We start from the raw sequence: 25,913 nt of genomic DNA on the forward strand, positions 1-25,913 counted from the left end.
AATTTTGTGAGTCCAATAAAAATGGATGCAAGTCTTGAGTCTCATTTGAAAGGTTAAAACAGAATTGTAATTAGACTCTTATCTCAGTAGTAAGCCAGTACTCAATACTTACAAACTTATAGACAGTCTTCATGGCGGGGTTAGCCTTGGTCTTTACCGTGTTTAAAATGGCTCCACTTCCTTTCTGTAATTATGGGAACAAGGGAAGAAATGTTATCAAAGCTCTTTAAAGCAAACAGCCATCTAAAATCCACTATTCTTAACTTAAAATAACAGAGCATTTGCTATCCTTATTAGCAGAGCTGAGTATGAAAAGGTCAGATTTAAAGAAAAAGACCCAAGGAAAACCACTCTGAATGTCGCTCTGCTTTTGCCCAGTCCTGTTTAATACAGCACTGCTCCAAGGGACAGTACAGAGCCTCCCAAGAGCCCCTGTCCTACACGTCTCACAGCTGTGGCCTGTGCTTCCACTCACCTCAGAGCTGTTCTGTGCATTCCACTAAATCCTAACCAAGTTTAAGACACAAGTATCCTGAGCACCACTCAATGTCTGAGCCAGAGACTCTGCCCCAGGACAGTCTGTATGTTCAATCTGAAGAGAGGAGTCTGGTTTTACTTTGCTCTTTTCCTTTCCCTCCTCCCACAGTCCTGTTTATCACACACACGGTGCCTCTTTAAGATACAAGTAGTTGAGAAAGGGATAAACTGAGGGAAATGAAATCTAACTCCAGTTGCAAACATTAATTCTAGAACAGCTGAATTTCATGTGATGAATAAAATCAAAGTGATGAGCCAGTGATACATCTGTTCACCTGGTTGGTGTTCTACACCCCTGCCACACCCCACAGACTATTGCTGAACAGCACCTGACTGAGAAACACAGAAGGGCAAAATCCAAGCAATTCATGCTGTATTTCCTACTTTCAGTGCAAAACTACATTTCCAGAGATCAAATTTGATTATATTCAATCAGATGTAAACAGCTTTAAGATTTACTGTCTGTCACTACATGAAAATCTCCAACAGGCCAACCCCAGCTCAGGGTGTCTGGCAGATCTCGTGTGCTTACCCTCACTGTGGACAGCCACTGGTGGTACAGCTTGTCGCTACCTACAGAGAACCAAACACACAAACAAACAAATTGTAACCCTCTGCTGAACAGAAAACAAGTTCAAAATGTGAAGTGCTGGCACTTAGTGGTTCTGGAGCATGGACAGAAAGGACAGCCAGCCTTTTCTTTCAGGAGAGAACATAACACTGATGAGAGATTTACACTTTCCTGTTTCATCTGTGCTGTCTCAGACATTTGAGAACACAGATGTTTTTAAATTCACTAAAAGAAATCTGAGGTGGTTCTGAGAAAAGCCAAAATTATTCCTCCAATGCAAGAACTCTTTTAGCTCTACTTTATTAACATGGTAACGCTGAGGTTTTAAAAGACTGAACAAGCATTACTCAGACTACAATACATTATTCAAAGCTCTTGACAGACGAAAGAACAAAAATTTAATACATTGCAGGCTGCCAAGATCACTAAGCCTCATTTACCTAGCAGCAATGACCAATTACATCATGATAACCCACAAATGGCAAGCCAACAAAAGTGTCTGAAATTACCTTAAAATATTTCTTACCTGCATATTCTCCCATATTTATCTCCTCTTCAAACACGTCACTGAAGCCCTCCCCAGAGTTCAGCAGATCCAGACGTCCATCAATGAACTGCATGAGAAGACAGAAACACATCAACCATCCCATTCTTCATCCTTTCAGAAAGACTTTATCCTTCATTAGCTGGAATAACCTCAATGTTTGCACTGGGTAGGGACTCAAAATAGAATGAAAATACCACCCAAACTGACACAATGTTGACCACTGCCCTAAGGTGTGTGGCTTTGCTAAAAACCAGCCTTCATGTTTGGCTACACATACATGTTTTCAGCTGCCCTAAAGTAGCTGTTCTATGTTCAACAGTAATATGCTTCCTGGACAAAATTTACAGGAGATACCTTAGGTCTAGGCGTGCTCAGATAAGAAAAACCCTTGAGGTCTGAGACCATTGATGGGAAAACCCACCCACCTCTCAATATACAGAAAGTCTGAGAGATCCAGCAAGCAGGATCTGAGGTAGTGCACTACAGGGTCAAGGGATACAGAACCAGCCCCCCAGACCCCACCTGAATTGTTGAGAATCTGCTTCCCCATGGGTCCCTGGAGGCAGTACCTGCTTGAAGAGCTGCAGCTGGATGGCATTCTGCAGGAACTGCCTCATCACAGACGAACGGTGCGACACGAACGCTTCTTCGCAGAACGTGATGGGCTCACCCTGGAGAGTTCAGAGCATTACACACTCCAACAGCCTCGCTGAGCCCCTGTGAATCCACTGCCTGCACCTGGCCTGCTTCCCTTCCAAAACAAACAGGTAAGGAACACAGCCCTTACCTAGCATCAGAAAACTGCACTTTATTTGCAGGTCCCAGCCACAGGATGGAAAAACAGGCTGGAAAATTGCAGATCATCAAAACAAACTAGAGTGCCTTTACACATATTTTGCTAAAGCTGAAGAACTTTCATCATTCAAAAAACTTGTGTTACTTACTCTCCCCAAAATATAGCAAATATATTTATTGAATTAAAAACTAGTAACAAAGAAAGACTAAATTATACTGATGTATAATAATTATGAATGCTCATACTAACCCACATATATGCCTATGGATACTCATATTAACCCAAAATATATTTGGACTCTTGATCTGTTGAGTATTCAAAATTAACATTAGATAGCAAAAAGTCTTAAAGCATCCCCTTTAAAATGATTATATCATTCTATTTTTGAAAGCTTTAAATCAGTAATCTCATGTTTACCGCTGGCTGTGTAAAATCAACAGGGCAGCTAAAATGACTGAGGAAATAATGAGGAAATTATTAATTCCAAGTGTCTGTTTAAGCACAGGATGGGTCTTCTTGGCACAGGGAAGAAGTTACTTTCTTAGGAGAGTTTCTGTCACCCCTTGCTTGAACCAGTGAATTTCCATGGATTTGGGGGAAAAAAGCAGCTTTCTTACGTGATACACTTTCAGGGTAATTTATTTTAAAAATAGTAACCTGCTTTGATTTACTCTTTTTACAGGGAAAACCAAAATCACTACATGCTTTCCAGGCAAGAAGCGTGAGTGCGAAAAAACTACTTTTTTCTTCTTTGCTGTGGTTTTGGTCTCATCAGAATAAAGAATTATAAGACACTTCATTATAAAACAAAGAGAAAATGTTTGGCAAAACAGGTCTGGCTGATATGTGCATGCATATAAGACACTGTGCCAGTCTCCAGGACACACATGACAAAGGTTCTGGCTCCAAAGTCAAGGTGTGCACTGCCTGAAAGGTTTTACTGTGTTTAAATGACTAAGAGCTGCCATCTACTTGACCAGTGTGGAAAAGGCTTTCCCATTAAGTTCAGATACTGGAATGTAACAAAGGATCCCTGAAAAATATTTTATCCATGTTAGAGAAATCCAAGTGGAAAAGAGCTGGGAGGAATGGGTAAAGAGAAATGCAGATTAGTTCACTAGCACAGACGTTCACCCAAGGAAGGTTTAGCTTTTGTTTAATCCTCAGTTTAAAAACCCTTCAAAGGAAACCAGCAGCCCTTCCTATCACCTACAAGGATGTGAAATTCCTCCCCTGGCCAGAGCAGAGCGTGGACGCCGTGGGATGAGCTCAGCCCTGGCAGGGGAGGCGGCTGTGCCCTGCTGCACCCCCAGCAGCTCCCGCTGTGCCCCCAGCAGCACACACCCTGCAGCTGGGGCACCAGCAGTGCTAGCACACTTCCTTCCCAAAGTACTAATGATTGAGTTTGTTCATTAGCTTGATTAGACCTTTTGACTTCTTAAGAGACGTTTCGGGCTCAACGGCTGCTGGATGACAGAAAAAAACTTTAATCATCGAGGTCAAGCGTGAGCTCTGCAGCTCAGAATGCATTAGTGCCTTCCACCCTGGCTGACCTCCCCGAGCTGCACACACTGCTCCACCCCCAGCCACAGCTCCAGCACAAAAAGACACGCTGGACAATAAGACCATTTTCCTGACAGATCTGGTTAACTGTAAATTATAAAGCTAATCAGCTCTGCTTTTACTGACAAATGACATTATACAGGGGGGGACACCCGCAGAACTGCAGGTCTGGTGTGAAATGAACGGTCTTGTTTGCATGTGAAACAAGTCAAATAACTTGTCCTGAAAAACTCATCAACTCCTAAACTCGCTGGTTGCAACAATTAAAATTTAGGCCATGATTCATCAACACCTTAAATATCCATTAATATCTTTTTCAACTGTAAATGCCTAACAGAGGCTGAAGTATTGCACTGCAAAGGCTCTAAACGTGTGCACATGACGCGATGAGGAATCTGACTTGGTCTGTAATGTTACAGATAATTCACATCTATTTTGAGACGGAATCACAGAATTATTTTTATTACAAAATGTACACATTTAATCTCCTATCTTAACACAACAGAAAAAACTTTAAAATATAAGATTAAGATTCCCAGATGCACTGAAAAAATAGATGCCTTTTCTTTACAGATCTTTACAGATGCCTTTTCTTTACAGTTTTTGCAGATCTCCCTTTATATAACTATTTCATATTCATCTGGCATAATGAAGTTCATCAGGGCAGTGCTGCATCTCATGACCCCTGAAAAAGCTAAAAAGTTTCAGCCCACATCTGATCTGCTGCCAGACCTATTTTTATATTGGAATTCTGTTACATTCTAAAATAATGCTTAAAACTACTTAAGGCAGCAACTGGAAAATAAAAGGAGTCTAGGACTGATTTCAGACTGTTCTAGACTTTCAGGAAACCTGCTGTTTTATTTTAAGAAACCATAATACAAATTAAAATATAAAGCCCAATTTTGTTTAGTTACACTGTAAAAAATTTCATCACAATCCCTCATATTTTAAGGAAATAATTTTTTCCTCAGCTCACTGGTTATGGCAGGAACTTTCAGAGCAAGTATAAAGGACTAAAATATGTGGGACAGAAGACAGCTCAGATGAGAAGGACATAGAGGAAGGGACAGAGGCAAACACAAAGGATGCTTCTGGAAAGACACGGGAGCTCAGAGAAGCCATGGAAATCCAACTGCTCCCACTCCTGCAGGAGTGTGCACCTGATAACAGTGCTTTGCAGGCAGCACGTGGATGCTGGACAGAACACAACGTAATAAAGACAGGGGTCGAAGGCAGGGGTCAAATCAGGTCAACAGTGAGAATCCCCCATACAAGCAAAGATTTCACAAAACTCAGTTCTAAGAGGGGGGAAAAACCCAACAAAAAGATCATCAAGCCCAAGAAGCCCCAGCTGAAGAGTGTTTAGACAGCTCTCAAAGCTGTGCCACGGAAGGCAGGAGTGCAGTGGCAGCACGTGGGGCAGGTGATGAACCCTGTGCCGTGGGTGCTGCAGCACAGCCTCCCTGCAAACAGCAGAGCTGCTCTGCACAGTCACGTATCACCTGTCTATTATCACCTGATGCTGCACACCACACCCTGTACTGGCAATGGTTATGCTGCCAATGGCAAAGCCAGTAGGGATAGTCTAGGACTCATCAGCCTTAGTTCTATCCAGAATGATAAAGCAAGACAGGAGAATGATCTGGATAGATATGTGTCTGTGTCAAGTGCAGAAGCAGCCAAAGGCAAGGCACTGCTCTGCAGACCCTTCCAGAACTGGGATTGCAATGTCAGGGGAAGATTAGCTCATCACAGCTGAAGAAGGATCATCAGCCAGCCAGCGGGATTCCATAAAGAAAACCTGAAATTGGTGACAGACACCTGATAGGACATTAGCTCATTCAGCTGCAATTGCACTGACAAATAACCTCCCATAACCAGTCCATACATTCAGCACAAGAGAGCTCTTTGCATCCACCTCAGTCATAATGGGATCCAGAAAGCAGAGATCAAACTCTCCGCATTAAATGAACGATACCAGAGCTTTATTAGCATCTCAAGATGCAGCTCAGGAACAAAGAAATCACGTGTTCAGAGATTTGACCACACGCCTTCTAAAGAAAAGTACATTCAGGCTCTGTTCAGTAAGAGACTACCAGTTCTGACAAATGATTATTGCCAAGTGCAATCTTGAACAGCGTTTTAAAGCCAGGTATTACGAATGCAGACTGCACTGCCCAAACACACAGCATCTCATGGAAGAGCTCAGCTCCATCACCAGCCCAATTGCAGACTTTTTCAGCTCCTCACTACAGAATACAGCCTCTGGTAGAGACACAGCAAGAAGACACAAACCCAACTTCAAAAAAAGACAAAACTGTCAAAAAATGTGTAACCAGTGAAAACTCCCATGGCAGAGCAATGGTTTTGCTTCTTCCTTCAAACTCTGTTAATTCATCAGGATACCTGACATTTTCATGTTAGACCAAGTAAAATGACATGCACTCCTACCCACAACTAATGAAAGTACATCACTGCAATGGAGCCAGCCAGCTTTCCAAGTGTTTGCTTGGCTGATTCCAGCCATTGCCTGCCTGGATTTCATCACCTACAGCAGGCAGACACTTCCTGTCCCTATGCAACTGCTACAGCTTCCTAGATGGAACTCAAGCAACAAGCCTGGCACATGAAGTGCAAAGAAGCCAGCAAGAAAGCTTTTAGGGCTGGGAGGAAAAAGAAAGGAAGAAAAAAAAAATCACCATTTCACAGATCAAGAATAGAGGCATGAAAATAATAAGTAACTTGTACACGGTCACAAAAGTCTCTGGCAGAGCCAGGGAAAAGAACCGAAATTTCTTTAATCCCTGCTCAGTCCCTTAAATACAAGGCTATTCTTCCTCTTCCTACTTGATATTGTGTCAATGCAGGAGTGTAGGTGTTGAAAGACTAACAAAAGGAAAGTAATAGTATGGTATTATGAGCTGAGAAACCTAATCTTTATCAGATACAGCAAATCTCTATGATGCTGCCTGCACTGGGAACTCTCTCTTTGTCCTGAATATGCTTTAAATTACTGGTATAATGTGTACTGGATATTGTTCCACTCTTATATTTATTCCACAAAAACCCCTGTGGCCTGCATGCGATTTTATCATTAGCTGGCAAGGTAATTTCAGGGCCTGGTTCTGCAATCATTCCACGAGCAATGCTCCCATTGAAGCTGGGACGTTCGGCATGCAAAGCAGCTGCCAATTCAGGGTCCCTGCAATGAAAAGGCCTTTTTCTATTTTAACTATTGTGGAATATTAGTGACAATACAGAGGAGGAGAAAAATTGCAGTGCAATTCTTTAAATGAGTTATTTTATACTATGACAAAATATAAAAGTGTGCTTGGAAAAACAATCTACACAAAGTATTGCCTATCAGATAAACCATGAGCTATTTTTGCTTCACCTATTAAAACTCAATAGAATACAAAGTATTTTGTTAAAATAGGAAAAGAAATCTCTGTAGAAATAACAAATCATTGGCCGAGATTTAAAAATGACCAATATGCCTCCAGACCACAAATGTTAATATTTTGTTTCTTTTGATTTCTTAGATACATGTAAAAAGTCCAAACTCATCCAAATCAATGAGGTTTCCAGAAAAATATGTTGAAAATATGTTTTTGTGCACAATGTAAATGACTCCTTTGTCTAAAGATCCCCAAAACCATATCCAATAAACAGCTATTTTGAAGAGCAGGGTATTTTACTGTAAGATTTAGATGCTGATATAGATGCAGAAGGAGAACAAACTGTTTTTAACTTCAGTAAAGCAATGTGAGAGAAGCCTTAGTCATAAAGAGGTCATGAAATCCCACTCTCTTAGCTAAGTAACAAACCTCCTGACTCTATAAATAAAATGGATCTAATGGAATGAAACTTTAATTTTGCACTGAGCTGGACACACCCGGTCTCTGGTAGATCCACTGACGTACAGGATGTAAGAACATGGCCTGCAGTGCCCCCTCTTTCACAGAGTAACTGGCCAAGGAAATGCTGCAGCAGAACCCACTGAGGGAGGATCTGTCCTGGTGTTATGCCACTTGACAACTCGGTGAGGAAGCCTCAGCTACTGCCAGAGAAAAACACAGCCAGAAAAGGCTCACCTTAGAGCAGATCCTGTCCCCTGAGAGAGGTTACCAGGGGCCCTGGATTAGGAACACTGGAAAAAGGTTCCATTCCTTCATACAAATGAGAACTTTTCACTCTCCTTTTACCATTTTCTCATCCATTGTCAGAAAGAGGCACAGAATCTACCTCATGACAAGGCAGGACATAGAAAACACATCAGTATAATCATCAAAGCTGCTGATCTTCCATCACTTTCATCAGAGCTCCTCAATCACTAGAAGACCCATCTCACAATAGGTGCAAGATCCAAACGTATTAAAAAGTATCATTTTTATAGGTTAGATTTAATTTTTCCAGGCTCTCCTGTACAACATCTCACAGCCTGCAGTTCTTATTTAAATACTTTAAGAAACTAGAATTAAAAAAAGAAACCTTGCCTCTGAGAGCCTGGGAATGCTGGGTCTTCCAAGCACTTAGTGCCAGATCTGCAGTCTGCCTCAGTCCCCCAGTTCCACCATGGTACATTTGTAAACAGGAAGTTGCATCCAGTGTGAGGACAAAAAAGGAAGCAGACTTTTCCTTTCTCCACTCTCCCCACAGGTTTTGCTCTGTCCATGAACTGTCGTGCACTCCTGCAAACCCACGGCTCACACGCCGCGGCCTGCAGCAACCGCAACCACGGTTGGGCCACATGGCTCCTCCCAGCTCCCATCCTATCCAACACATTTCTGACATGGAAACCATGCAAAATTCCCAACTCCTTTGTGAGGGGGAAAACGCCATCTAATTAGAGCCCATGTGCAGGGAAGCATCTGGCTGGGAGCAGCGGTTCGGCGGCTCCCGGAGTTGTCGTGGAGACCAGGCGGGAGCGCCCGGAGCTGGCTGGCCGGGGCACGGGGCCAGCAGCACGGCTGCGTGCTCTGACAGGGAGCAGATGGGCAGGGACCGCCGGGCTCTGCTCCCCTCCAGACCCACGCGCCCTCAGAGATCAGCTGGAGCTTGTACAAGTCCTTCTCATCCGCCCTGCAACCTCTGGCTTCCACCAAGGAAACAGAACTGAACACGCCAACGTTTCCACCAGAAGACTCCACATGCAGTGCCTCCATCCCATTTATGTAATCATGATGCAAAGCTGCAACAACTGACAAAACATGATGCAAATATTTTAAAAATCATTCATTTTTATGCTTTATTTTGGCATTCAGTTAAAACTGCATTCGTGGAAAAATGGACAGGAATTTTTGTGATTCGCACAGTGCGTGATTCCACCTTGGCTGGGGAAGTATGATGCTGTTTTAGTTATTAATAAAGTAAAACAAATGTTCCCCTACACATACAAAAGAATTGTTAATAATGATAAAGTAATTGTTAATAACTATGTCCCTTATTACAGTGACCTCACAGCTTGGAGACCCTGTTTTCTGTTAATGGTTTTCAGTTACATGAATACCTGTTTTTTGTTCCAAATTCCTTTTTTAACTCAAAGGCTTCTGTTCACATTACCTCAGCAGCATGGTAAGAGCATCTTCAAGGGAAACAGTTGACTAAAATGGATGAAAACTCATCACTTTGGCTGGAAAGCTCATTCATTCACACAGGCACTGCCCATGCCTTGCAGGAAGCACATCATCTTCTACACATTTTAGAAGATGAATTTTCCAGGAAAACATTTCTTTCTTGCCTCAAACTCCCTCAGAAAGATGCCCAGCTTGTGAGTGCAGCTGCCTGCAGCCTCGGAGAATCCTGCAGGCCAATATTCATATTCCACAGGGCTGAGTACTCCAGGGAACCAATGCAATGGCAATTCTTGCCAGTGCCAGAGAGAAGCTGCACCAGGGCTGCTGGGAATGCCCACGGCAGGCATTGCTTCAGGAGTGCTGGCTATGGAGGAGGGAGCTCCTAAGGAAGCAGCCAGCTCCAATGGTGGGCATGGGCACAACGCTGGGACCCGAACACCACACAAAACGTTTCAGAGCTGCCGCAGCAGCACCGCTGATAAGCGATAACGTACAGCATGCTGCACTTCCCAAAGCCTACTCCAGGTATTGACCAGGAATTGCTACGGCTCAGAATCACCCTGAGCACTTCATTAGCACAGTTACTGCCTGCTCCATTGATCACTACAAGTGTATTCTCCCATGTTTCCATTTTAGCAGCACTAAATTACATTGCTTCAAACACAGAAGTTGCTCATCACCTAACGGCGCTCTCAGTCTGGCTAGTGCTGTACTTGACACGCATCAGCACTTTCAGCTCATCTTTCAGGGTTAAACAAAGTACTTGGAAACTTTTAAAAACATTTTCATCACATGCAAACTGCCTCTCCCTCCGATCACATCCAACCTGATTAAGCATTACATTTTCAACTGTCTATCTTTGGACCCTCTATAAATACTGCAAAGGTTCGAGCCACTTGTGCTGGTGCTAAAGAGTTAATGCTTGGTGCTGTGGTCACTGTAAATAAGCAGTTTGGAGTAAGCAATATTGCTGTCAGACACACAACTTTGCAGGTGTGGGCAATAATTAAAGGTTTCAGCACATCTACCTGGGTGAAGTATTTTTTACCTCCTATTCTGAGGAGGAAGCCCTCTCTGTGGAGAGCAGAAGAGCTCATTAATGAGGCTAATTAGGTGTAAAGGGGGTAGAGTCTGGCATCAGCTGCAGCTTACAGAAGCTAATCATTAAGCTCTGTAATCTCTACCCCAGAACAGCAGATGATCATGTTCCTAGGTGACTGATGTTGCTAAGAAAATTTCTAGCACCTGAGTACCTGACCAAATACTTTTTGGTGAGACCAAAACTCCCTTAACCCTCTATGTACCAGACAGCACAGCTGATATCATTTTTTCACTCATCAATTTTCTAACAATGAATATCCAATGAGATTCAGACTTGGCATGAGACCTTTAATGTGATTTATTTCAGAATTAAAAAAAAAATAAAAATCAATGCCATCAACAACTTCTGGAGAGGAAAGGCACAAAATACAGCTGAGAGAGCAACACGTAAGAATAACAGAGATGCAATTGTAATTTTTCAAGCAGTAATGTTTGAAAAAGAGTGACCACATATAATCTCCTGAAGGTGAGTTCTCTATAATTTCTTTGCACAGAGTACTGAGGGTAGTTACAATACCACAGGGATGAATATTGTTAATAAATATGTAAAATAAGGATTTCATTGTACTCACCTAATTTGAAATGAGAAAAAGGACATAATTTCCATGGAGAGAGAATACATGTAAGCAAAGCTCAATCTAGAACTTGTTTCATAAAATGAATTGCAAAAATAGCAAGCTATTGCAGCACCTCAACATGAATTTTTGAGTTCATCAGGAAGAACAGACCCTTTACTAGCAACCTGCTACTGGTATCTTTTTTCCTCCAACTAAGCAGCAGATTTGAATCAAAAAAATTTTAAGATTCAATTCCATTTCAACAAGAAATAGAGTATTTGCTCTGTCCATGTTACCTGTGGACTTGGAGATGCACAGACTAAACAACTTAAGTTGCTCAGAAGTGCCACTGGCTCTTGTTACCATCAGGATATGGATAAGCTACACTGGTAATGTAAGAGGTCTCTGAGCATCAACAGAAAAAATATCTCTAACAATAAATAGCACCTTGTCTTCCAATACAGATGTCAGATGAATGAATTGGATGATAAAACTGCTTTGCAGCCAGCATCCCATTATATTTGATAATTCTGCAGATATACTGCAAAGACCAAATCCCATTAGGCAACAGAGGTTTTTACAAATATTCTGAGCTAAGCACCTTGCCCAGTAGTGAACACCCTGTGCTTCAGCTTCCCCTGCTCTAGAACAACACCCAAGGAGTTTTTGGACAGGTCCAGAAGCACTTGGTGAAGGGGGTGTTTGCATATTGAACAGATCTGAACCAAGGCTTCTCCTGAGTCTGTCCCTGAATTGCCCCAAACAATACAAGGTTCCTCAGTATCTCTTGATCAAGTGCTTGGCAGGATTACTGCCTATCCTACACAGAACACTGCTTGTTTCTTTTAAACCTTTGCTGTTACAAAACCCCACTTGACTGCCTGTGGTTTCTTATACTGGAAGAAACAATGAGGAGTCTCTCCTCATCTTCCTTCTTCAAGCTGTCAGCGAGAGCCTTCCCTATAAATAATGCTACAAAATCGACTGACATCCACAGTATCCCTGATATTCATATAAGCAGACTGGACATTCTATGGGGAAAACGTGCAGTGATGTCTGTAAGCAAGAGGTAAGTGTGCTCAGCAGATGGGTAAGTACATACAAGTGTCTGAATTAACCAGAGGGAAGGGCAAACCAGAACTACATTGCATTTTCATCAACACTAACAACCTTTGTTTCCCTGAAGTCTAACTCCCCACCATGACCAGATATGTGACAAAGCTGGTCTGCAGAGACAGCAAACTGTCCAGAGGAGTGATTCCAAGATGTGGCACTATTTCTGTGCTGCTTTCCTATTCCTGAGACATGCTCCACTGTTCCTTAGCCATGCACACCCTTCATTTCAGTAATTAGCTGTCAGCACGGCCCGACAGCAACTTGGTATTGTCTGCTCAAATTGTATTAATGAAACACAATCCACTAAATGTCCTGGATGCACATCTGTAATTGTGTTACATGGAGAGGCTGGGGATGGGGGCAAACTGCAGCTTCTAAACAGGGCACTGTGATCAAGCACATTAATCTGTTATTTCTTAGGGATTTGACAACCAATTAATACTATACAGCAATAAGAAGCAGTGATCCCACATCCAACAGCATAAGTGGTGTCTACCATTGTGAACACAACATCCTTAAAGGCAGAGACACAGGAACTACAGGTTGCAGCATTGCAAAAGCCCTTTTTGTACTTAAAGATTCAGCATCTGTATGTTGAAACCTAAATGTAGAACACTCAGTGTATGCATCACACTAAAGAAAATCAGATAAACCCCAAGACACTTATCAAACATCTAAGTTTTTGATGTTCTTGAAGAATACAAAATTCAGTTGATATGACCTTGTAAACTGATCCTTGCCAGTCAAGACACTGCACCATTTTCTGTTTCATGTTCTCCATCACCAAAGACTGTTCCAAAGAACAGGGCTTGGACAAGATAAAAAAAAGAAATAAGAAAAACACATAACAAAGATATCCTGTGGGTATAATAATCTTTGGAAAACTTTCATGTCAGTTCTGACTGCAAAATTGCTATTAACATTTAATTAAAATTGAGCCCAATAAGCTATGACAGGATAATGGCTGGAAACATGGCTTTAGGGCAGAGTGAGGATATCTGGAACTCCGGCTGGATGTGATGCTTTATTTTTGGTTACATTTGGCAACTATTGAGATTTCTGAAACACAATGTAATTATAATGATCTACAGAAATTCACAGAAGAGAAAAGAACAGCACTGCATTTCAGCTACCTCTGGATCTGTAACATATGTCAAATAAATCAGAGATTTTTAGGACTCCAGTACCACCTAACCCTTAATTTCATTCATGTTCACACCCACACCAAAGAACACTTTTTCAACTAAAAAGCCCCTGCAAGCCCCTCCTAAACAATTTAATATTTTGTTACTTGTCCATAAATAAAACTATTAATTTCCTCTCAGAGGCAGGAATTCTTTGCGTATCATTTACCTCCACAGTTGAAGGCAACAATCCCACAGACCTGAAGCAGAAACTGTCAAGAGCTTTGGGAATGACCCTGACTCAGGGAAATCAATCGTCCTTTGCTGGAGCCAGCTTCACTGCTCACCCTGAAAACTCACTGTAAGAGAGCTGAACTGCAATCCATTGAACGTGCAAAGGAGGGCACGGGACTGAGGGACATTTGGAAGAGAACACACTCCAACGGTAGCTTAAAATCCCCAAATGAGGGAGCACATATGCATGTTCTCAAATCAAGCAGTCCTCCCTATGCAGTGGAAGCCACTGCTCCAGAACAAAACATATTTGGAGTTTGATAGATACATTTGGGGAAAATATTGACACAGTTGTTACAACTAAAAATGCTCCTTTAAGCATGAACTCCCTTGGTTAGCCTCCGTTCAGTAACAAACAATGACAAGCAGCCTCCCTTTGTGTAAAGGCTGTTTGGTGCTGTTAATTGCAGGTACTCCTGTGACCAAGGGCAAGGAGCAGAGCCAAGCAGCACCATCGCTGTCCTTCAGCACAGCCTGCACCTCTGCCTTCGCTGCCAGACACAGCAACCACTCAACACGCCTCCAGTTCTAGGCAGGAACTTCAGGGAAGCAACAGCATGCCCATTCTTGACTGCTTTCAAGTAAAATGTTCTCATGTGTAATAAGAAAGCATCTTTAGATAGGAATGTGCTTTATTTTTTGTATATTCTTGAGACTATGTTGAGAATATGCAATAAATCACTGGTTGCCAAATAGGGGATGAGCTTTATCCATACAAGCACAGACAGATCCTAAGGAAAGGCAAACTAATCACACATATAATCCTCACAAATTGCTTTCATTTTCACCATTAATCCTCTTCAAGAAAAAATCTTCTGGACATACAGACTTTAACTACTGCTTGGAGAGCTTCACCTAAATAATTCTTTGACATATTTTTATTTTTGTTGAGCACCAGGAGTAGGCAAAGTACATATATAATCTACAGCTTTTAAAAGGCACTCAAAGCAAACTCTTGGCACCTTCATTTCCACAGTACTTCTAAGAATCCTGTATTAGTTTCTAGCTCTGAGTAACACTTGATGCCAAATTAATGTAATGCATCAAAATAATGTAATGTCGATAAGAACTTTAACACTTTAGGAATCAAAAACATGTATTTATGATATACATTTAACAGGCAAACAGTTACATGAGCCCTACTACAAAATTCTTATTATATAAGTCCCTAACCTAAATACTGCATCAGGAATTATTCAAAAGACAGCTATACTTGGACACAAGAGTAACCTTTAAGGAGTTAAAATGTCCTCAACTACAAGTCAAGTTGAAACTTATTTAATTAGGTTCTGTATTTGAAAAAATGAAATAAATTCTTTCATTAACTAAACCAAACTCCCTTTAAGGCAACAATATGTTCCCTCTCTGTCAGGACAGAGCGCAATGAAATCTTTATTTTAATTGGGGTTAGCTAAGGGGCCATTTGGCTTCAGATGCTTTGTTTATCAGCCCTAAGCTTTACAGCTTAGCCAGGACTTGAAATATTTTACTACAGAACGATTTCATAAAAAAATAAATTATACGTATATATATATATATATATATATATATTCTTTCAAGGAGTATTTTAGAGAGATAATTTTAAATGTGCATTTTGAAAACTGAGGTCCAAGTGCAAGGTACCCAGAAAGAAGCCCCTGATCTCCTCCAGCAGTCCTGGCCCTGCTCTCATGCACACACCTGTCCCCTTGGGTTCTGCACCCCGGCCTCCCAGCAGAGGCACAGCCTGAGCCAGGCCCTGCCTGCCCTGCCCGGGCCAACAAAAACCCCTTTGGGCAGGGCCTTCGAAACTTTTGTACAGAATCCTTGCACCTCAAAAGCTTAGATACCTGTATCCTGTCATAAACTAATTTACAAATCTCAGACATGTCCAGTAATACAGTTATTGAAAATCCTACGGAAACAGCCACTAAAGGAAGGGACAGTGAACAGGAACTCTGCAAAACTGCAGCCCCGGTTCGCTCCAAAGTGCAGCCAAAATTTTTTAAATAATCCAGAAAAATGTCCCGTGTTATTGTGAGGATCAAGTTTAGGCTGGATTTTGGACTTATTCCTTATTAAAACTCCAAACATTAGAAGTGTTCCTAAAACCAAAATAAAATTAAAAAAAAAAAAGAAGAAATAAAGAAAACTCCAAGCCTAATTTCCACAAATTAAATACATCTGATGATATTTTCATATTCTTTTCTCCTGGATCACTGAAATATGATGAGTCAGATCCCTTTTTTTCCTTCAAAATTATTAACCTGATATAATTTGTAATTGTATTCTGGAGGCCACTGGTGTTATGCTGCTGACAGTTTTATATATCACACAACACAGCACACCACATACATTATTTTAGTTAAAAACTATGCCAACAGTATGTTATTAATTCCAGTTCAAGAATTCGATTATATTTTAAAACCAAAACTTAGTCTTTGTTTTGTCATCAGAAACAAAAGCATTGCTACTGACTCTGGAAGAATAAAGCTTATTTCAAATGAAACATTGAGATTTGTGCTACCTGAAAGAAAATACAGCAACTCTAAATTAAAAGTATTATTCATATATATATTTTTAAATTTCTTCTCTAGACAGCTTTGAGCATATCTGCTCTGTACTGTTTTCTCATGAGAACTATAATAAATGAGCTGCTTCTGCAACTTCACAGCAGGTATTTTGATTTGAGAGTAATCACAGTTTTCTCTACGATCTTTATACAATTTATGTCCTGATCATCTAACAAATAAGTAAAAGATTTAAATTGACATCAATATGTATACCTTTCTCTAAATGAGAAAAATGTTTATTAAAAAAAAAATCTAGTGAATATACCAACTATTGAGTTCAAAGCAAAGACACCACATGTGTCTAAATAAATATCAAGGAAGTGTCAGAGGTAAATGAGGAGAGACCAGGTGAAATGTGTGTGATGTGTTAATTGTATTCAAAAAAATAATAGAGCAAGACAGAGAAGCTGAACTTCCAATTATCATAATGGTATCTACTTCACAACACATTTTCAAACTTGAAAGAGACATTTTAAACCATAGGAATTCTGAGCAGAATACCTCCAGCTGTGTTCTGCATAAATCTTGCACGCTGTACATACACAGTTTATTTAAATACCAAGAAAAGTTATGACTTACAAAATGCATATTTCAGTCACAATAGAATATCTGTCATTGCCAGAGCTGCTACTCACTGAATGAAAGTCTCTGAAAACAATGAATTCAATTAGAGAAAGATAAGAAAGGACAGAATGTTTTCATTTGATGTTTTACCAGACTGAAGTAGCATGTGTTTTAAAGAACAACGTACTTATCAGCCCTCTGCAGAGTTTACATTTTTGTGCCCCCCAAAACAGAATAAGGAAGGAAAGAAAATGGTCCTCAGTGTGAGACTAAGTTTTGCCTGTACAGCATTTTGGCCATGAGCCAGAATTTGCCTGTCACTAATACCTTCCATAGCAAAATCAATGCTCCATGTGAAGAGCAGTGGCCCAGCTCTCTGATGCCATGCAAGAGCCAAAGCAGGAAGGGGCCCTGGTCCCCTCTGTGCTTCCCAGTGCACACAGGGGGTTCCCTGAGCCCCGGGGCAGTGTCAGAATCTCCCCCACTCCACTGTCAGTCCTGGCTCAGGAGCCAAGGGCTCCTTCTGCCTCTAGCCCCGCTGCACTCCAGGTGTCACTGCACGAGCTCTAGCACCAGCTCTGCAAGTCCTTACAATTAATTGGGATTTCCTGCCTTTCCCTGCCTCCACTGGTACCACACCAGTACAAACTGTACACTCCCATTCATACACAATATACACTGTGAAAGCCCAGAGTGGCATGGTTTCTCTATTCTTTTTCTAACCCGATTAAATATTTTAATTTTTATCATAATTTCATCAACTTTATCTGCCACTGAAGGCTACTTTACAAATCCAGATCCCAAAATCTCTTCCACCATCTTCTGTCAACAGAAGTGATACTTGCTCTTCAGTTGTACAGCTGCCCACACTACTTTCCACCTGCCTAAAAGGTCCTTGGGGTGGGGTTTTTCACGGGTTTGTGTGTGTTGGTGGGTTTTTTTTCCCTAATACCAGATACAACAGCTCATTTGAAAAAACACACAGTCACTGAGTGCCTCACACAGAAGCTGAATTCAAGGGTGATGTTATTTTCTGCTCGGTGTTTGTTTATGTGCCTCCTTGTTCCCCTCCCAGTCCCCTGCGCTTTATTAGTTCAGGAAATATCTCCAAGTTCTCGTGCATGGAGGCATTTGCACAAGGCTGTGCACTCACAATTAGAACTGAAGTATCAGGAGACAATGCAGCGAAAACACAGGCAAGAGCCAGCTTAAAACAAACAACCAAAGGCTTGAAACAAATTGAGAAGCAGCAAAAACAAGTGCATCAAATAGCACAAACCCCAGAATCAGGTGTGAGAGGCACAGCCAAGTCAGTGAATATCCAAATCCTGGCGCAGCAAAGCTGACAGAGCACAGACTGCTGCTCCCTGCACAGTCTGCCCTGTACCAGGGAGATTGAGAGGCTTTGGAACAAAGCTCCTTTTATTTCTGCAGCACCACCACAGAAGACGCAGAGTGCCCTGATCCAGGCTGACGGCTGAACACAAACTTGTATGGGGGCTGCAAAGTCACTCAGACAACACAGCCAAAGGCAGTTCTCAGATTGCTCAAAGGTTCCACAAACTGACCACAAACCCCTAAACATCAGCATGAAGCAGCTAAACATTAATCATCTCAAAGCAGACCTACGCACATCAGCATTCTGGCACCACACCTGAAGGAAATTCACATTTCTGCTATTACTGCACAGCGAGATGCAGAGCGCCCCGTCCCTTTGGGCAACGTTCCTACACCCAAAACCATTCCCACAATGGATTTTAGAGGGGGTGTCTTTGCTATTTTTGCTTTGATATGAGTTTTGCTGGAGTTTTACTTTAACATGGATGATGGAAAGGAAAGTTGCATGCACCTTTCCAGGCAGAAACACCACAATCAGCAGAGGGCCATGTTAACTTTCTCAAACATTACTTTGTATTACCTTCCCCCCAGAATCCTGGGCTCCCCCTCCCCTTAGCGTGGCATATGGAATTAGATAACAGAGGATCTTAAAACAGTTTGGAAATTACAAAACAATTCTATTTACTACATACCAGACTGCTGGAAGAGATTAAAGAAAATGTCTTTTCAGGTTCATTAACATATGTATATCTCAACAGACTTAGATGTAGAATAATAAATGCCATTTTGAAGAACAGTAACTGTTTGTTAGAAAAAGAGCCATTTTTAAGGTTTAAAACAGCAAAAGCAGAAATTTGTCTATAGCAACAGTAAGGCTCAGAGAAGAAACAGCAACAGAATTGAAAGGAAAACAAACATCACACAGAAAACAAACAAAACTGTGTTTCCCCAGTAAATCTTTTCCAGTCAGTGACTGAATTCAGCACTTCCCATAGATGGTAAAACACAGCAATAGTTACAGGTGGCTTTTCTAAGGGAGGTTGCTGAAACCTTGGCTCTTTAAAATGTCACAAAACACAGAACCTTTCGAGTAGGAAGAAAAAAGCCTTAAATTTCAGTTCCAGGATATACAGAAACTCAATTTATGTCCATTTTTACAGCAAAAAAATTTACACACTGTCAGTGCCATTCTCATTGTCTACTCCTACCTGTCAGTAAAGTCACCATGATGACATTCAGAAATTACTGTCATTTAGGCATTCCTAGAGTGTCTCTACAGGGATGGATTTGAGAGCTCAACCACTTGAACAGGAAAAGAGTAAAGATGGGAGGGAGAAAATTCCCGGTGCTATACATCAGCACTGACTTCAAACAGAACACAACAAAACTGCAAGTAAAACAAAAAGTTCTATTTAACTAGCTTCTGCTCACTGTTTCCCCTAGAGCTTGGGGTTCATTTTAACAAGTTATATAAGCATTAGGGATCATCCTTCTTCATATCTTCTACAGATGGACAAACACTCCTAAAGCTCTGAACTGTGGAGACAGCTCTGGTGACAGGGAAGTATTTACTCTGCATGCAGTGTGTGCCTTTAAAATATACATGCAAGGAAAAGAAGCTAGGCAGAAGATGGCCATGGAGAGCAAGGAACTGGGATGTGGCAATTACTGGGAGTTGGAAATGACTATTTACTCTTCCACTGAATAACTTAAAAAAATAATTCACCATGGCAACAATCATACTTCATAGTAGATAAAGCACTGAGTGCTACAAAGCCTTTGCAGAATGAATTATGCACCAGTACGTAGCATGCACTTGCTTTATATTACTGCACACACATTCCAACAAAATTTCCTTTTTGACTCATCTGGCATTTGCTTTTTTGCTCTGCACCAAATATCATACACTTTTCTGACTCTGATATCATGAGTCTGGAACTGTTGAAGGCATTTATTGTGTCTGTTCCAGAGATTCCTGTAAAATAATTAATGCATTAATTATCTCCTTAAGTTGAACTGAGTGTTATATTGAAAAAGAAAAAAACTTATTTCCTCCTATTCATAATGGTTTCTTCCCCCATCGTTGCTCAAATTGCATCATATTATGAGAAAATTCATATCAAAGTTACAATTATGAAAATTGACAGTACATTGTCTTCTCCATCTAAAATCCAAATATAAATTATCAGGCTTTGACAGGACAACAGAACTTAGGCAGCAATGTGCTCTACAACACACGCTCCCACCAGGGTAGTTCAGCTAAAGCAGTGTGAAAAGTGGAGCATATAAAACATCTGTGAGTTTCAATAAGTAGTTTCATATTAAGATCAGCAGTTCACAAATCAGAAAGTAATTTCATCAATGGAAGCACACAAATGCGTGGGAATAGAAAAGCACATTGACTCTGCCTCTGATTTCCTGCTTACTTCTTAGCAGATGCATCCAAGGAATATTTAGGTTAAATTTAAACCAAATCAATTCAGAGCAATGCAAATAACCAGAAATTATCCAGTTTACAACTAATGGTTGCTCAGGCAAATAAACCTGAATAAAACTGAATAATTAACCATGAAGACAAAGAGAATTAATTGATGCTTCACTGCAGAGATTCACCTATCCTCAGTAGTTCCCACTGCACGCAAGGAGGTATCAGTAGTCATGGTCCCAGTTCCGTGTGAAAGGTGCAACTCATGGAGGAGTACTTACAACACAGTAACAGGACGTAGACCAGTGGTTTCCTACAAGTACCAGCCCTGTCACAATCACTGCAGTGCCAGGGAACAGGCAGAACTCTTGTCATTTGGGATGCTTGTACGTCCCAGCAGAGCCTGGAGTGCAGCTCCCACGCGAGATGGAGACAAACCCCACAGGGCCGAGGCTGCAGCAGCAGCACCGCCCTGCAGCCCCACATCCTGCTGGGTCACACCCGCACCCCACTGCTCCGGGCCAGCCCACCCGGAGCTCACCTCGGCCCACAGGTGGGGGGCTGTTCTTCGCAAACACTGGGAGAGTCCGACTGGAATGCCTGGAACCACTAGGTGTCAGCAGAAGAAAGTGCACGGCCACGGCTCCCATCCCGAAAATCTGAGCCTCGCTTCCCAACATCCCCCAGCTGCTCAGTCCTACCAAGCACCCTTACACACACCTCGTATTCACACAGATTGTCCTGCTGAAGATGACCCACTTGTGTGAATTCAATATTTAGAAGAGATAAAAACATTCCCTCTGCAAACAACAAAAAAATTGGGAATTTGAAAAAGGTCATTCACGTGAACAAAATGCTCACACTGGTGTCACTGGTAGACATTTAAGCCATATGCATCAGGATAATCTGCCTCAGTACAGCCCAGTGAACACCCAGCTGCTGCTGAGTTTGACTGGACTTAATAGCAACAGAGCTTTGTGGGGCTGTAAGTACATCACACCCAGCAGACACTGCTCTGCATTTAAAACTGGCTTAGTGCAGCTACAGGAAACACCATAGGAAACAGCACTGCAGCAGTTACTTTGTCCAGTAAATATTACTATTATTACTATGCTTGCCAACTGTATACCTAGATATGTTTTTTCATGCAATTTCTAGTTACCAAGGGCCTCAGAAACTCATTGCCAGTGCTCTGTTTATATGTACATTACACACACTTGTATCTCTAAAGTAAAAGACTCTGAACAGAATGAGCTCTTACTATGCTAAAGTATAATAATGTGAATGTAGAGCCTGCTCAGTGACACATTCTGGGCCTAATAACAAAGAATAATGAAAAATAGATTCACACCATTTATCCTGGAAAGTCAGCTCATACCAATGAGATAGTCTAGGAAATTAAATTGTCTTATGAGACAGAAACTATGAAAGGAGGAAAATGTATTCTGTATGTACTTCTTTGAATGTATTTTCTAATTATCGATGATTCTAAAATAACAGTCAGGTTTCTGGAGTTATAGGACATGACATGCAAAGAACCATCTGATGTTTGGTATTACTTATGCCCTGCACTTACTCCATGTGAAGGTGATACATGAACATGAAACACCTGCAAATCTGCTTTATCTAAATCCGAGTACTGAAAGGTATAATCACAAATCAAACTGTTGATTTACAAAAAGCCTTAGGAAAGAAAGCCCTGAAATTTTCCACTTTCTGATTATTAAAGTGAGTTTTATGACATATTTGTGCAGCTATATTTACAAGTTTTCTTTGATGGAATGAGAAGCAAACGAAACCATTTCTGTTACTTCCTCAGGTTAGCTGTCCCTCAAAGTTGCACTTTCTAGGGGCGTGCCACTGTCAACTCATTTCAAATGTTCATCTTTAACATTCAGCCTTCAAAATACCAGATGGTATTTCCAGAACAGCAATTTAAATTTTTATTTTCCTTCATAAATCCCTTAACTAGTTAATCTCACACACACATCCAGGCAAAGCATACACCAATATTCCCAGAGTTGCCTGGCAACTACAGGGAGGAGCACTGGAGAACAAGGAAGCCTGCAGGGATGGAGGGGAGTCAGTGTCTCCCCAGCAGGGATAAAGGAGGCTCACAGCCAGAGCGCCTCGCTGCCTCCATCACTGTCATTTATGTGGCCCCCAATTTAAATACCACCATGATTTCACCTGAGGTGCTTTAAAAGCCCAGTTCTTACACCCAGACATACACACACAAGTCAATACTATTTATTTTTTCCACACACACGGATTCCCCCAGTAAGATGGGGAAGGACTTGTGCTGACTTGAAAAGTCATTTTTGAAACCTGAATATGAACCACTGATATAATGGTAATAACTGGGCTGTTTAAAAGTCAGGCTGAGCTGTGTTTTCCTCCTGGCTTTAAAAATAACAAGACAAACTACAGTACTGGAGAGACTTTAGCTACTGAAGTCCTCAAGAAACACTATACCCATGGTCCAACTTTTGGCCATGTAACCATTTAACATCATGGTTAAAATTCAATTTATCACCTGTCTACAGGCCAAATCTTTTCATTAATCTTCAAAGGGCAGGAAAATGCCAAATACACCACCTTTTAACACAAAAACACAATGAAGAGAAGGGTTTTGCAGAGGAGGGAATGCTCAGCTTTTCACTAACCTCTTATGATCATTAATTTATTCTTTCTTATCATCTGTAATTCGACTGCTTTCAAAACCAAGCAAGACCAATACCTTTCCATATGAAGTTTTTTCCCTGTGTGATGGATCATGCTTGTTGTACCTCTTTCATTTTGGAGACTTGAACACTGTTTTCAGTACTAGTCAGCCAAAGAGCCACCATGCTGACCTTAGGAAGAGCAGGTTATGCTACACATTGAATTGTTAGGGTTTTTCTCCACCACAGCTGCACATTTACATTTTATGCCAACTAATTGCCTACTTACAGGTTCAATTTTCAGGGCGTTTCTGTAGCTCCCAAAGAAAGCTGCTTGTGCTTTTAGAAACGCTCTTGCAACACCATCTCCAGTGGTTGTAGAGACTTTCTTCAATCTGTTCTTCAGTGCAGAAACCTGAAATCACACAGCAGGTCTAGATCACTCTAATATCACAAACAAAGAGCAACACATTGGGGCACAGCTAAATGAAAAATGTGCTAACCACAGCAGCAGTTATGACAAAAGGTGACATTGTGAATTCAGAGATGAATTTTTCACTTCTAAGAGCATTACTTTTCAAGCTGTTTTGCTTCTCTAAGAAATGTTTGGATTCTATTCAGAAACCAATAGGATACCAAAAGCTTCACTGAACCTTCCCTCCTAGTTAAAATCCACGGTTAACGTGCTGTTGAGTACTCTTTTAAAGGTAGTCTATAAAACTGTGTCACTCTTGATTAGAATCCATGAAACAATTGCAACTAAATTAATTCAAACATCAGATTAGTAAGAGAAGCTGCTCCACACAACCAGGCCATCCATCACCACCAAGGCTAGGAACAAATCCCGAAGGTCTGAAAAATCTATTTGCCACAAATACAAGGGGTTTTTAAGGTTCTATTCCCTCACATTTCAGAGCCTGAACGGGCAGAGACCCGGCAGGGCTGCGCTCCTGGCTGTGCGGTACCCTCAGCAGCACTCCGGGTACTCCGGAGCCCGGCCCAGCCGCCGTGCCGCTGTCCCCCAGCAGCACGGGGGGAAACGCACACCAGGCTCGGGGGTCAAGGAGATGTGTACCCGTGAGCCACAGTCTCGGATGTGAAATATTAATTTAATGTGTTAGCAGTTAAAATACAGTCAGATAGTGAGAAACAAAGACAGAAACTTAAACACCTTCCCCGGCCGCTGCCTTTCACCGGCCCAACTCCCCGCCCAACCCCGCCTCCCCTCCTCTGATGTCAGTCCCGACAGCTCCTCCCGCAGCTCCTGACACTTTTCCTCTCTTGTAATTTGGAGCTTTTTGCCCGTTCTCACACATTTTTGGAGTTGTTTGCCGAGGGCTCGGTTGTGCCCGGGATCCGCTGTGTCCTGCCCCGGCCGCCCCTCAGAATTCCCTCACGGCCCCTCGTGGCTCCCTCACGGCCCCTCATGGTTCCCTCACAGCCCCTCAGGATTCCCTCACGGCTCCCTCACGGCCCCTCAGGACTCCCTCACGGCCCCTCACGGCTCCCTCACAGCCTCTGGCGCCGCAGACAGAACCGGGACACGCTGAGGCTCAGATCACACACAACACAGAGCAAGACAACCCCAAATACCCCGGGCGCTGGTTCTGGAAAGGAATTCAGGTGGTTCTTTTAGAGGCCTTGGCCACGCCACGGGCAAATCCCTAGTTTAGTGAGCTACCTGACACAGAGAACAGGCAGGAGCTGCAGTTTCAGGGGGAAAATGGAACGCAGGAAATCCCTAGTTAACCCGCTTTGCAGGAGAACACGACTGACTCTATAAATATCCATATGATGAATTTAACAGAAAGAGCCAATAACTAGCAAATATTCCTTCTCCAAATGCCATACTGAAAATCTCCATGGGGTAGCTCTGCGTACTTCATTCCCACTATGCAAGAAACACTGCAGGAATATTATTGACAGAGTGAGCAGCTCCTCTAACTAACTGTTTTTGGAGAATATGAATTACACCTCATAATGGTTTAAATATTCAAATTAACTTTCAAGACCTTCTTCCCATCCTCCAGCTCCCAGCAAAAGCTTGCCGTGGCCTCATCCGCATCTCCAAAATCCTACCAGATGAGTTGAATGTTCTCAGCCTTGGGTGCTGCCACCAGCGTGCTCGGTCGCCCAGAGCAGCCTGACTTTCCTGAACTGCTGGTGAGTGCCTCAGCTCATCCCTCCCGCAGCACATCCCCAGCTCAGCTTCCCCCTCAGCAGCCCTGGCTTTGGGGGTGACTCCTTGTCCTGCTCCAGAGGTGCTAATACAGAGTCCATGCTGGGCACTACTCACTTTTCTGTTAGATGTTATCTCTGCGCTTGTGTTTACTAAAACAGTTGCAAGGACATTTCCTTTAAAATCTTCTGCAGATTCTGCTGTAAAAGGCGTTTCATTATTTAGCATAACAGAAATAACCAAGAGCGTGTCCAGCACTGTTTATAAATCTGAATGCTTATGCCAATGATCCACGCATTAATGAGCCCACAAACCCATATTAACATAACACATGATACCAGATTTAGTCTGAAGCCTGTAAAATAAGCTGACTCCTATTCAGTGAAATAACGTTCCTCAAGGAGTTC

At 41.9% G+C, this 25,913-nt stretch overlaps 1 protein-coding gene across 6 annotated transcripts in view; it reads right to left on the reverse strand.

Annotated features, from left to right (window-relative positions):
- DENND1A (DENN domain containing 1A) overlaps positions 1-25,913 on the reverse strand; it is a 152,164-nt gene that overhangs the window by 33,341 nt on the left and 92,910 nt on the right. For all 6 annotated transcript variants that reach the window (XM_039730577.1, XM_039730579.1, XM_039730576.1 and 3 more), the window contains exons 13-17: positions 23,617-23,742; positions 2,225-2,326; positions 1,635-1,722; positions 1,070-1,110; positions 113-184 (exon numbers count right to left, since the gene is read on the reverse strand). In XM_039730577.1, the coding sequence (XP_039586511.1) occupies positions 113-184; positions 1,070-1,110; positions 1,635-1,722; positions 2,225-2,326; positions 23,617-23,742 (429 nt within the window). The remainder of the gene's footprint in view (positions 1-112; positions 185-1,069; positions 1,111-1,634; positions 1,723-2,224; positions 2,327-23,616; positions 23,743-25,913) is intronic.

The sequence above is a fragment of the Passer montanus genome, unplaced genomic scaffold (assembly GCF_014805655.1).
Source record: "Passer montanus isolate IOZ18808 unplaced genomic scaffold, ASM1480565v1 scaffold73, whole genome shotgun sequence".
Classification (NCBI taxonomy): Eukaryota; Metazoa; Chordata; class Aves; order Passeriformes; family Passeridae; genus Passer; species Passer montanus.